Consider the following 15,015-nt stretch of genomic DNA (forward strand, 5'->3'; position numbering starts at 1 on the left):
TTATTTGAGCCGGATAGATACGCGACAACTTTGTTTCCTATTCAAGCTATAATAATATTTTTTGTAATTTTACTGGGAAAATAGTGACATTTTATTCAAATGAAAATATTCATCCTTTTACCCATACGTTTACACGAACAATGTTCTAGCATTTTTATTTTTTTTATCATTCCACTTGTTCATTTCTTCAAGGTTCAAACAATTGCGCCGATCATCTACTTAAATTCAAAATGATTGTGTAACATGTCAAATTCTGCTTCCACTTATATACTCATATTCTCACGTCTCAAGATGATATATTAAATAATAAATGATACTACATTTTAACAATTACTCAGCTTTTTATGATTGAACTGAGGTGGCATAAACATTTAGATGCCACTTAATAAAACTACCAAGCCACTTGTCAATAATGAAATCGTATGAAAGTTTTCATCTAGCATAATGCTTTTGACTATTGAGTGAGCCAGTTCAAGATCATCAATATGGTATTCCTATTTCCTAGCATTAAGGACATGACAAAATGTAGCATTATATGGCAAGGGATAGTTCACTAGCGAATGATGATACTGTACAAAACAGTTAATTACATTGTCAACGAGCATATAAGAAAACTAATCAACTACGTGGAAGAGAAAAGATAATCAAATAGCATAGGGTCACAGGGAAAATACCAGCCAACAAATGGCCTTAATTCCGAAACACTGCTAACAAAAAATATGTTTGCGTGTCATTGGAATTATCAGAAAATAAGAACATTAATGACAAAATAGCTATCAAATCCCTTAGATGAAGGATCGAATTTACTTATATTTAGTCATGAGTATCGTGTATAGACTAGGACAGTTCCTAAACTCTCTCCCTCTTATATATATTTATATCCTATAAATGACTCAAAAGGAATAACAAGGTGAATAAAATACCTTCTCTTGTGACAAAATAGTGTAATGAAAAAGACTAATTCCAACTCTTACCTTGTGTTTGGATTAGAGTGAGTATCTCCAAAAAAAAAAATTTAAATTCTATATTTTTTGAGAAAATTTGAAATCTCACTATTTTAGTCAATCAAAATTATTCATAAAAATACCAAAAATTAAATTTCCTTTTAAATACCCTATCCAAACAAACTATTTTTTCATGAATCATTTTAAATTCCTTGAAAAAATGAATTCTCCCGTTAAATTGTTTCATCCCAAGAAAGGGTTACACTTTTCTAAGCAAGCAAAAGCCTACTGCCTCATTCTCAAAACTGTTATTCAACATTATTGAAATCAATTCAGACGCCCATGTTTTCTTTCCTGTAAAGGGCGATCATCTTATTCCATGTTACAAAGCAAGCCCCAACCATGCATGAATTCCTCAATGTGGTTTATGGGGATGAACCAACTGATGATACTTTCAAACTGGAAAATAATTTCTCCCACTGGAGTGCTTAATCGATAAGGGCTCACTCGTGCATCAGCTCATTTTATGTCTCAGCATGTTTCCAATGCAGCAGTGACAGCAACTGAGGCATCGTTACTGTTTCTACTCGAAATGTCTTGAGCTCTTGCTGCCCACTAACTTCGAAGGCTCTTAAGCTCATACCACCTCCATCATTGAAGGTTTTGATGCATTTTCATCCATTTTAAAAGTCTGGTATGCCACTTGACCGCGATGAATACTCCGTCACCAACTTCAGAAACATAGATGACTTGTCCTCTAACAGCCTAGATGGACTATCAAACTCTGCAACTCGACCTGTAAAAATGTTAAATCGACTTCATTAAGCACAAAGAGTGAATTATAAATGAACCAAATTCAACCCAACCATCTCAATCACTCAATTTTAGAACACATTTGAGTTTTATTTCCTTTTCGTGCTGTGCATCAAAAGGAAACACACAGAAAACAATCATATAGATCCATGCTGCTCCCTGACAGTTAATTTAGCAGCAATCAGAAGTGAGCAAAGATATGTGGCAACATACAACCCACTCAGAAATTAACAGACAGCCCATTTTGGGTACTTTGTTGACAAAGCTGAGATAAACAAGTCAGGTTTAACTTATAAGAGATGTTTAATTCATTTACTTTCTTAATTTCTTCTCCCATAAGTATTTTTTTAACGAGTTTGTCCAAATTGAGCCTAAAATGATTTGATACAAACAATATAACTTGATCTAGCATTAACAAATAAGAATCAGCTAGGTGATGAATGTCAATTCTCCTATGTGATTGTAAGTTTCTTCATTTTCTTGGCATATGAAAGTTACTTTATTGGAACAATTTCCCATAGCTGCAATGGTAAAAGAAAATGCAAATGGATGAAATTACAACATTTGCCTTCAACAACATTCGTTTTAAGTTTTAACTGTCAGACAATGCAAAGCCAATAGATGTATGGCTGAAGAAAACAAAAAAGAGCAAATAGCATGCGATTCAATAATACGCACCATCACTGAGTACCAGCACTAGATCACTGTCAATAACAGTAGGAATACGATGTGCAATAGTGCACACAGTGCAATCTCTAAACTCTCTTCGAATAATCTTCTGGATAAGATTATCAGTAGCAGTATCAACCGATGCCGTTGCTTCATCAAGTACAAGTATCTTTGATTGCTTCAGCAGAGCTCGACCCAAAGAAACAAGTTGACACTGTCCTACACTCCAATTATCTCCATTCTCCAGCACTGCAGATTTAAAATAAATCTTAAGATAGCTACTTGTGATTCCAAACATTTTTCCTTTCCTTTCACAATTTTTAGGGGTGGGGAAAGAAAAGTTACAATGCCATAATCCAGTTTTTAGGATCCTACCTGGCATATCAAGCTTTCGCTCTGTCTCACGGATTATATCTCCAAGTTGTGACTTATCAAGGGCCTGTGATAACTCAAAGCAATCAAGCAGAGCATAACCTCCTACTCCTACTTAAGTAGCATTAATAGTACCCATTTTCTCTATTTAAAAGCTCTTATTATACACACACATTTAAAACCCAAATGCAATGCTATTTATTTTTTCCTCACATACAAACACACTTTATAGACATTTACAGATTAAGCGAATACTGTGTAATTTTAACTAAATGGAACTATCCAAGTAATACAGACCTCCCAAATCTCTTTATCAGAGTGCTCATCAAGAGGATCAAGATTGCCTCGAATGGTGCCTTCAAATAAGGTTGGATCTTGTGGTATGATACTCAAATGACTTCTAAGATCATGAAGACCAATTGATGAAATATTAATGTTGTCTATAAGGATACTCCCTGCCTCCGGTTCAACCAATCGAAATAATGCTTGAATCAAGGTAGATTTGCCACTGCCAGTACGACCAACTATTCCAATCTTCTTCCCACCAGGAAATGTGCAGGATACTCCGTGAAGCACCACGGGAAGATTTTCCTTGTAACGTACCTTCAAAAGGAGATGCATCAGCATGAGAAAGAGCTGATTGCAGTAGAATAATCATTATAAAAACTTTGATGCATATCACATTGCTAAGAGCTTAGTTTAGATGCTAAATGAGTGCAACAAACAATGATATATAAGGGATAATTTTACCTCTTAAAAAAGAAAAGGACAAAAGCAAACTATAAAATGACTAGAAATTCAATTAAAACGATAGGACAAGCATGTGCTTCTTAGTGAAAACAAGGAGCAAAGAACATTCCTAATGTGAATTTGAGCTGAGTACCTTCAGATCAATTAATTGGATTGTCCCATTCTCAGGCCATGAGGATGGAGGACGAGAATCTTCAACAATTGCTGGTGCTTCACTAGGAATTTGGCTGTATTGATAAATTCTTTCAATGGATATGATTTTATTTTCAAGTTTGCAAAAGCTAAGTATCCATCGTGATAGACGTGCATTTAAATTCAGGCCATATGTTACTGCAAGTCCAGCCATGCCTATACAGAAAAGTCTTAGTGATTAGCAACAGAATATTATCTCATATTGCATTCTGCATGATCTCAAACCATCACTTATTCCCTTTCCTATAATACAATGTAATACCAATTATATCATAAACAGCTGCTTGAAGCGGACAGAAAACAAGTAATCAGAATGAAATACTCACTGGGATCAATACTTCCATGGGGAAGGCTGACAAGTAATACCAGGCAGAAAGCAAAAACAAAGGTTGAAAGTAATTCCATGCGCAGGCAGAGCCACTCAATAGCTGCAAGACTACAGAAGAATGGTCGTGCAAAACAATCCAGAAGATAGAGGTTCCTCTTCATGAACCTTTTTTCTTGTCCAAAACCTCTAATGGTGGCTGCTCCAGCAATTGATTCACCAAAAAGATGTATAATTGGAGATTTTTGGATGCTCACGATACGTACTAATTCCCTTGAGGAAGCCATGTAGTATTTCTGCAAGGAATTAGTTTATGGTCAAAATTTTCATTTGATCACACATAGGGTAGACAAACAAGAAAGAAAAGATGCAATGCATTAACGGAGGATTTATAGTCCTTTATCAATGTATTTTCTCCATACCCCTTGAATAATATTTTCCCCAAAAAGAATGATGAATTGATATTTGTCAAATAAATGGACCTTATTCTATCCTACATAACTTGATTTTTGGCTTCAGAACACAACTTTTTTCTGTTTCTTTTTGGAAAGCAGTTTTGAAGATTAAAAAATAAGCTGGAAGATCTCTAATTACCTGCATCCACAAACAAATAATAGCCAACGGGACTACTAGGAGCAAAACTTGCCATGTAACATCTGTCATTACAGCAACAATGCCAATAAGTTGTATTGTTGATGAAGCAAACCCTCCAAGTCTAAAAGGAATATCAAGATCCACAACACTTTGATCAATTGAAACCTGATGGGATACAAATAACCCATTATATGTTTGTACACCATACATGGAGAGACAGATTAAAAAAAAAACAAAGGAGCAAGGAAAAGACAAGAAAACTTACACGATTCAAGATCCTTCCAGCTGGTGTAGAGTCAAAGAAAGACATTGGTGAATGGAATATGCTTCTAAGCATGTTAAAAAATAGTTTCTGTGCAGCTGCTAGACCAAATGTAGCCACGAGAACAGCCCTTACAAAGATGAACCATGAGCTGCCAAAAGCAAGGGCCATGTAAACAAGAAGAAGAACTGTGGGAGTTACTTTGGGTTGGTCTCCCTTAGTTTGAGGATTTGCCCAAGCCATCCACCAATTACTGGCAATCTGAAGGAACTGAAATAATGTTTGTGCAATGATTATGAGTGGAATCAATACACCTTTGTATGCTGCAGCCATGTATGACAAGTACACCTTCATGCTGACTCTACCTCTAACCCTCTCCTCTTCCTGAACAAGCTGTTTTTTTCTCGAGCGTTTTGCTTTCTTCTTCTCCTTAATTACTTTCTGATCTGATGATCCCTCCTGAACTTCCTTAGCCAAACTCTCAATATCATTTGCAGAAGAAATGGATGTCTTACTGGTCATAATAGTGTCATCCAAGGGTACATTTTCATCTGAATCTTCTGAGTGATTAGGAATATCCATAGCCTCTATTGCTTCATGGTGAGCTGAAACTAGAGTTTTAAAATCTGTTCCGGCTTGTAAAAGATCATCATATTTTCCTGCCTGTATGATGTGGCCTTCTTTAAGAACCTTCAAAATTGAAAAAAAAATGAGAAAATTATTTTTGCTTTGTATCAACCACATAATCAAACCCACAGATAGGGGTGTGCAAAAAAACCGGTTCGGATTGAACTAGAATGTAACCAAACCTAAACTGAATTGGTTTCTTCCCGAACTAAAAAAAAACTTCGTACCCCATTGCCCGGAGGCTCTTCGTTATGCGAAGGTATGGGGGAGGGATGTTGTACGCAGCCTTACCCTTGCATATGCAAAGAGACTGTTTCCGGATTCGAACCCATGACCAACAAGTCACCAAGGCACAACTTTACCGCTGTACCAGGGCTCGCCCTCGGTTTCTTCCCGAACTAGTTTAAGAAAAAAAAAATGCACTGTTTTATAAAAACAATTCGGTTAAATCGTTTCTACAAAACCAGTTTGGTTAACCGAACTGGTTTTCACTTGGATATTTTTTTATTTGAAAAAAAAATGTTCAAAAACCAGTTCAAAACTAGTCTGACTCTTAGAATCGGTTTAAAACTGATTAAAAACCAATTCAGTTCAAAACCAGTTTTTTAAAATTAGTTCGGTTTTGAACTGGTTTCTAAATCCGGTTGACTATTTGGATATAAAACCGAACCGGTTAAAACAATTTGAAACCAGTTCGGTTTGATTTTTTTATCAAACTAGTTTTTGCACACCCCTAGCCACAGATAATTAAAAGAGAATTCTTCCTAGTCTTTGAAAAAATTAAATATCTTCACTGAGAAAGATAAATTACACATGTTGGCACAAAAAAAAAACTTTTTTTTAAAGTACCAGGCAGCAATAATGACCAATTCATATGAGTTCACTCAGCCACCCAGGAGGCAGCTGCCACAAAACAGAACAATATCAAGGGAGGGATGCAGGAGTTCCATCACCAAATAAGCAGCTTCAATCCATTGAGCACAGATCAATTTCATATAGATGCAAAAGTAACACAATTTTCCTCTTGCCTTGTAGATACAGCTTGTTAACATCTCATGTCAATATATAATACCATTACATTAATTTCACATAGTCAATCTTAAAACCAATTGCTTTGTTGTTTTAGATATGTTTCCTAATCATATATCTGAAATTGTAAAGATTTAACTGTGTAATATTAAAAAGAAAGAATTAAGAAGGCAACCAGGACATGAGGGAAGAAAAAATGCATTAGACTGAAACAGTAGAGAGCAACTGCAACCCCTGATCATGCAGGGAATACATAACTCACTCACAAATACGAAAAAAAATTGAAATGTACTATAAAATAATTAAAAACAAAAACACCTGAAATGAAGTATAAAAATCATCTAGGTCTTTTGTTGCATGAATGTGGAAGACAAACCCATACCATTATCATATCAGCAGCAGGAAGAAATTCAACTTGATGGGTCACGAAAATGACTGTTTTATCTGCTAGTGCTGTCAATACATACTCCTGCATTCACATGTCATAGATTAAATCAAATTAAATTCATTTCAATTGTACCCCGAAAAATAACAGCATCATTAACTCTATACTCAAGAAAAACTAACCCTAAATAATTCTGATCCAGTGTGGGCATCAACTGCACTGAAGGGATCATCAAGTAGGTAAATATCAGCATCTTGGTAGAGTGCTCGAGCAAGCTGAACCCGCTGCTTCTGACCACCACTCAAATTTATACCTCTGTCACCAATAATTGTTTGGTCTCCATGTGAGAAAAGTTCTAGGTCCTTTTTCAATGAGCAAGCATGAAGAACATTCTTGTACTTTGCTTTGTCCATTGGGGTGCCAAACAGGATATTTTCTTCTATATTTCCTGACTGTATCCAAGCAGATTGGGAGACATATGCAACAGAACCACACATTTTTACCTGCAAAATCATCCAATTCATCAGTAAAACTGATATATAAACAAGAAGAGAATTTAAAATACCAATGAACAAATATAAAAACAATAAAGGCGGAATTCTATCCTTAAGAATAACATACTTCACCAGACAGCTTGGGAATCTCTCCAAGGATGCAAGAAAGAAAACTTGATTTACCGGAACCAACCATGCCACAAACAGCCACAGTCATCCCTCTTTCCACTTTCACATGTATTCCCGATAGAGTAGGCCTTGGCAAAGAAGAGTCCCAGCAGAAGACACCATCCATAATTTCTATGGCCGTGTTAGAAATGCCAGGTGGCAAGACGATAGTCGCATCTTCCTGCAATTCTTCATCCTGCAGGAAAGCAGATATGCGATCAAGAGAAACTTTTGTCTGAGCCATGGTTGATACCAAGTCAGGAAAATTCCTCAGAGGTTCTTGGAGAATCCTGAAAGTAGCTAGAGCAGAGAGAACACCACCTGCTGTCAACTGACCCCCCAACAATATGGAAGTAGCAAAAGTAACAGCTGAAACAAATATAGGGGAGCTCCAGAACATGAAAGTTATGCAAGCCTGAGAATAGAGTGCTTTCCTTAGCCACTTGAACTCTACTCCACGCATTTCCTCCAACTTCAATCGATATCGATCCTCCCAAGCTTGCAGCTTGAGAATCCTCATATTCCTAAGACACTCTGATGTCTTTCTCATCCTTTCATCCTTAGCTGCCATCAATTTGTCCTGATAATCTTCTTGCACCCTAGCCACAGGAACAGTGACAACAATGGAAATGATTGTAGCAATCAATGTTGCAACAGAAGCAATTCCAACATTCTTATACAAAATTAAAAGGGCAAGAACAATCTGCATAGGAAGCATCCACATGTCATGAAGGTACCAAGAGTAGTCCCCTACCCTCTGAACATCAACTGCCATGTAGTTGACAATCTCCCCACTTGTGTGACTCTGCTTGGCTGAGCTTGACAGTCTAAGTCCCTTCCTATATACCATTGCAGTTAGAGCAGACCTAACATGCATACCCAAGATGTCCACTCCCAGATACCACTGCCTAGTTGTCACAGTCTCCACAAGCTTTGCCACAAAGAAAATACCAGCAAGGATATATCCCTCATGGGGGAAAGTCTCCTTGCCACCCAAGTAATCCACAAAGTAACTTATCATGTATGGACCTACATATGACACCAAAGTATTCATACCAGCAAAGATGGCATTCAGGGCTGCGTCCTTCCAGAATGACTTGAGAATCGCCCAAGCCAACGAAGGCTGCTTAGAGGGATTCTCATTTTCAGCCTTCAATCTCTCCCAATTAGAATTCAAAACCTTATAACTAGTCTTGGCTCTATCTCTTGGTGCAACAAGTGGAATATCCTTAAGCTCGAGCGGTCTCTTAGCACCAATGGAAAGAAGTGGATTCAGCCAAGAAAGAGTGGCCAAACTAAAAAGTCCAGCATCTCTATAAGGAGTAACCTTGAGACACCCCGGTTCCTCATCAACAAGCAATGGCTCTTGAAGATCAGAGTTCCCACAAACCCTTATACCAGTACCACCCCTAATTGCAACCACACACAAAAATGCAAGAGCTGGTGTGACAGCAACATTTGCAACAGCACGAGAACATAGATGTTCAGAACCCTCCTCCCAAAATCCTCTCCCATCAACATACAAAGTACACAAGCAAATAACAAAGGACAAAAACCACCAAGCTCTCAACAAAAATGGGAACCTCTCTGACACCTTGAACTTGCAATACAAGGCCGAGAAGCTCAACACAAACCAAGCCAAACCCTGTGCAGCAGGGACAGCAAGAAGAGACAAATCCACGTCAGCATCCCCATTAGCCTCACCCCAAATCAAAGCACCCCCTTCAAATCCCAACGCCAAAACATTCACAAACAGAACATAGAAACAAGACAACACTGACAACTTGAACCCCACACCGATTCTAACACCACGCGTTTCTTCATCAATGACACTGCAAATTGGGCTAGCATTGCCGCTGTTTCCATCCTTACCGAATCGAAATCCACCCCCATACACAAGAACACGCCTCACCGAGACAACAAAGAGAAACAAAAGTACAAAAGTCAGGTTCATGCAGATTGTCGCAAGTTCCAACACGGGCAATCCTAGGACATCATGGAAAAAACGTGCGACACCCATTATTGAAAAAAGTGTGTTGATGATGAAGAAGAAGAAGCAGATTGAGAATAACAACAACAACGAGTAGAAGAAGAGAAGAGAAGGGGCATCTCAGAATACGGGAAACGAAGAGAAAACCAATGCACGTGGAAACAAAGACGTTTATTTCACCAACGAGGAATATACGAAGAAAGAGAGAAGTTGTTGCAGTTGCAGTAGGGTAGCACTGAAAAATCAAACTTTGAAGATGAAAAAAGACACCCAATGGGGAAATATAGAAAATCCCCCACCTGGGTGGTTTCTGAAATCAATGGTGACGTGACGGACTTGTTCTACCCCAATTGCGAAAGAGAGAAAGAAGCTGAAACGACAATCACAAATGACAAACGACGACGAATGATGGTGGCGAGAGTAGCCTAAGCGTCGCAGGGTATATGCTATAACAACGAAGAGAGACGGAGAGAAAGAAAATGATCCCCCTCTCTTGTGCTCCTTTTAATAATTAATGTTGTTGTTTGTTTGTCACAAATTAATAACTATGCTTCCGTGTGTTGTTTAACCGCGAGTTCCGTGAGGGAATCGGAAACTTTGCAGCAGATGCTCCAGAAATTGGTGCTTTCGGTGGACGGAACCAAAAGGTCAATTAAAATGACTCATCACTAGCTAGTTTGATACCGACTAAATTTTCGTTCTCTGATTTGCTTCAATGAATTTTGGAACCTTTCAACCATTATATGGAAAGGAGAAAGAAGAATTTTTCTTGCAGGCTTAGTAGGTGGAATATTATCATTAATGAATATTTAATACACGGAATATTATTATTATTATGATTTTAATGATGGTGTAATATAAATGTAAAATAATTTTATATTATTATTAAATAACAAATAATGATGATTGATATGATTTTTAGAATAATTATCTAAAAAGTAAACAAATTTATTATATATAATTGATTGGTTATCATCGAATAACGGTATAAAATTATTTTATATTATTTATAGATAATATTTTTTCCTATTATGATTAGTATTTTTTATCATTTTATTAGTATTATTATTTGGAAAATTTTAGAAGGTATTCAATTCAATTTATTATTATTATTATTATTATTAAACTGTTGATTTTCTTTTATTATTAAATTATGTCCACATTCAAATCATTTTATTACTAGCAATTAACTTAGTTAATGCTGATAGGACATATGGTCAATAAAAGTTAGAGTTATAAGGCCAGCATCATAATTAAAAGAAGAAGACACAAAAAGAAAATTTTTTTTTCACTAACAAATAACATTTATTGATTAAAAAATAGGTTTACGTATTTTAAGTAAAGTCTCAATTTAAACTTGTTTGTAATGAAAAAATATAATTGTGCAAAGAGACTCAATTATAAGCTATCATTTAAATAATGATTCATAATATTGTGAAACTGTGCATCAATATCACGTTGATCCAGAAAATGTGAATAGAAGGAATATTTTTGTTGCATGTGTGCGTGGGCTGGGTTGATAGTGATTTTACTAAAGACATAGAATGTGAACTATTGGTTGGCAAGGGAGAAAGTGGGCCGGTTTTGTTTGTTTGTGCTTTACAGTGTGTTGGTACGTAGTTTAGGTCTTGAGTGGGCGGTAGTGGAAATTCAGATTTCAAATCATGGTGAATGAGTGTGATGCCATGATGCTATGTTTTTTTAATGTAGGATTTGAGGTACACCAAACATGTTCGTTAAAGAGGAGCACTGAGGACTGAGAACCACATCTTCAATTCTTCATCAAATCCGTATGCAGCAAATAAGTTAAGAAAAAAACGGTATTGACCCATCTGTTTGTTGAAAAATATACATAAGAAAGAAAAAGGTGGGGCTGACATGCCAAAATCAAGTGGATGAATTGTCATCTAGGCCACTCTTTGTTCTTTGGTTGTTTCTAAAAAGATAAAAACAGAACATGAATATGAAAGCACCCCAAAAATTAAAAGAAGATATCTGGCTTTTATAGGAAAAGTATAGTGTAGAGCGGAAGATGGAAGGTTGAGCTTATGAGAAGAGACTATAGAATGAGAACAACTCTTTTCCATTCTAAGCTCAGAATAAAGTAAGTAGTAATAAAATTAGGATTTTAACCTATACCAGTCTATTTATTGTAGAGGATAATATTTTTTCATTTTTATATAATTGAAATTTACAATAAATAAATATTTTTAATATAAATTATATTATAATTAGTTTTTATAATAAATAAATATCTTTTATTATATAAATTATATTTTAGATTTATAATGAAAAAATAAAAATGTAATATAGTTATTTTTAACTATTAACAATTTTATTAAAAAATATTAAATTTTAATTTAAAAATAGTTTTAAATGATTAAAAGATATCAACAAGTCATTAACTGAATCGTCTTAAACATAATCTCTTTAAATAAGATTTTCAATTCAAGTTTTGCATATCAAAAAACATAATTGAAAGAAATAATATTCACTAAAAGTTATCCGTCATATTCTAGAGCAGAATTAATCATCAATCAAGCTAGTGGATAATCATACCACTGTTATGGTGGGAAAAAAATGATTGGAAGAATTTTTTTTTAATTAGTTATAGAACTAGTGTGTATAAAAAAGACAAAATGTTGACAACATCTATTAAATAATGCGTTCTAATTTATATAATGTGGTGGATGAATAAAAATCTTTGTGTTTGATGCATATTTTTTAAATTCTAGAAAATAATTTTTTTAAGGAAAATTATAGAAAAAGATTAAAAAAAACATAAAGCTAAAATTAAAAAAAAAAGGATTATATATTTCCTATTAGAGGGTATCCCCCAATTCAAATATGAACATTTTAATGAATGTGCATAATTGTTTTTTCATCCGGGATAAAATATTAGCATGACTCATGAGTGTTCTTTGTTCAGAAGTGGTGGAATTAATCTCTCAAAAAAATAAAATATCAGTTAAGAGACAATTATTTTATGTACATATATGTTCCTCTATCAGCATAGGTTTTTTTATATGGCTACTCTATTTGCATAGTTAAATATTGAATTCTATGATATACTTAAAAGGTCCAAACCACTAATGATTTATTATAAACAATACAAATGTAGATAAAAATGATAAAAGAAATTAACTTCATAAAATTTCTATATTTTTTTAATCAAGTGGAACTAAAATACAATTTCCCCTTTGCATTGCCAACCACAAAACAGTGGGAATATGTACTTTGGTAAAACAAAACACCTTGCTTATTTATAGATTCTATATTCTATAATTACTATTTATTATGCAGCATATTATATTCATGACATCCATGATGATATTGAGGAATAGATCCTCTTCTGCAGTAAAACTACAAAACTTAACCATAAGAAAAACAATGGTAAGGTTAAATATTAATAACAAAATATAATCCGACACGAATGTTTTGTTTAAGACCTGCAATCTTTCCATTTTTTTTTACTGTAATTTAACTGTCTCAACGCAACTTGGTAATTAATCGAGTTCAAATGTGACAGCTCATATGATTTGATTTGAAGAATCAAAACATTTCCCCAGAGTGTTCTCGCCTTTAATGATTCTTCCTATTATTTATTTTAATCATGAATCCTATTAAAGAAAACTTGTTTAAATTATTTATTTGTTTCTTATAATTTTATAATTTTTTTTTATAATTAGTGATTTTTTTGTTCCTATAATTTATATTTTAATTTTTTTTTAGTTCTTATAATTTTGAAAGTGGTTTTTTTAATCTTTATAATTTATATTTTAATTCTCTTTTAATCCCTACAATTTAAATGTGATCTTTTTAGTTCTTATATTTTATATTTTAATTATCTTTTAGTCATTATCATCAAAATATAAGTAATATTATCAATTACAACTAACTACAAAAATATTAACAAGTAATTTGTAACTAATTTATTGTAAGATAATTTGTAATAAAAAATAATTTATAACTAATTTGTAATTAATTATTTTTATATATTTTTAAATAAGGACTAAAAAACAATTAAAATATAAATTATAGAAATTAAAATATAAATTATAGAAACTAAAAAAAACACTTTCAAAATTATAAAAACTAAAAAGATAAAAATCATACTATAGAAAACAAATGAATAATTTTTTTAAAAAAAAAACTACTAAAGTGTATTATATATCTTTCTTTTTGTAATCATGGATTCAATGCATATATACGATGTATTATGACTTATGAGTTTTACCTTTCTAATCAGAATCCTATCTCAATAATAAGATGTTAACCTACTCGGGGGAGTGATTTTAATATTATTTAGCATGTAGTTTTCTTTAATGCTGTTTATCATATGGCTAGTTCGCTATCTAACTCAATCCAAAATATTTTCAAAATGTACCCAATGTGAGTACGTTTAACTAATCACTTCAGCTTCCTTAAACAAAAACTAATCACTTCAGCTGCCTTATTATTTGGATGTGAAGATATTCTAAACCTCTCATTATCTGTGTAAAATTATTCTTCAAATCCAATATAATAAGTACTCCAAATTGGTAGTATAATTTACCAAGCCATTATCACACATTATGTATTTCTGTACCCAAAAAAAACACATTATGTATTTATGTCTATGATCAATATAGTACTTTCTAAATTAGTTTCATTAGATTAATAAAGACATTGGTATAAGTAATTTAGTTATAGTTAAATTGGTAGTAATTAAATATATAGTTAAGATTATATAAAATCAGGATTTAAGGCATATAAGACCACTTTAACAGTTTCTTAAGCCCACGGAAAAGCTTTCCTGTGCCAGTCATTCAAGTGTTAAGAATAGGTAAGAAAAATTATAAGTGTTTAATTTCCCTATTATTTTCATATGTGATTGTAGGGCCCGTATAACGAAATATTAAATAAAGCTTGAAGGTTTGTGATTTATCATTCACGAATTAGACAATTAAATATTTGACTTTTGTAAATCGCTACTTAATACTACACCCAAAAAAAAAAACACTGCTAAATAAATATGTTTTTATATGTAGTTGTTGCTATTAATTTCCAATATTATACATAAATTACATTAGTATATTTTTATTTATCAATTCAAATAACATTCACTTTTGTTTGTTTATTTTAAAGAACTTCACATTTTCTTTCCAAACTTAACTCTCTAACCATTATGTCATCATTTTCCTTCTTCTTCATATTCATTTGAAGTTTATTCTCAAAGTTATTTATTTTAAATTGTTACAAGTAAATTTTACAGTAGATATTTTAGACGTGTGATTTTTACTGTTTAATTTGATCTCTTAAGTTCTATTGCTTCATCACTTTTTTATTAACTTTGCACTGTCTATTTTATTTTTTTCTTGTTGGTTTTTATTTTTGTTTTTGTTTTGTAATACTTGCAACA

The 15,015-nt window shown here is 33.5% G+C and overlaps 1 protein-coding gene across 1 annotated transcript; it reads right to left on the bottom strand.

Moving 5' to 3' along the window:
- Positions 1-1,156: 1,156 nt before the first annotated feature.
- Positions 1,157-10,333, bottom strand: LOC100781010 (ABC transporter C family member 5). Its single transcript, XM_003541325.5, has 11 exons — positions 7,584-10,333; positions 7,145-7,465; positions 6,960-7,046; positions 4,925-5,611; positions 4,660-4,824; positions 4,067-4,361; positions 3,682-3,896; positions 3,096-3,401; positions 2,802-2,865; positions 2,436-2,675; positions 1,157-1,740 (listed from the first exon to the last, which is right to left on the bottom strand). Exons 1-11 carry the CDS (start codon positions 9,642-9,644, stop codon positions 1,628-1,630), a joined length of 4,554 nt encoding a protein of 1,517 aa, XP_003541373.1. The 5' UTR covers positions 9,645-10,333; the 3' UTR covers positions 1,157-1,627.
- Positions 10,334-15,015: the final 4,682 nt, after the last annotated feature.

Source organism: Glycine max, chromosome 13 (assembly GCF_000004515.6).
Source record: "Glycine max cultivar Williams 82 chromosome 13, Glycine_max_v4.0, whole genome shotgun sequence".
In the NCBI taxonomy this organism is placed as follows: domain Eukaryota; kingdom Viridiplantae; phylum Streptophyta; class Magnoliopsida; order Fabales; family Fabaceae; genus Glycine; species Glycine max.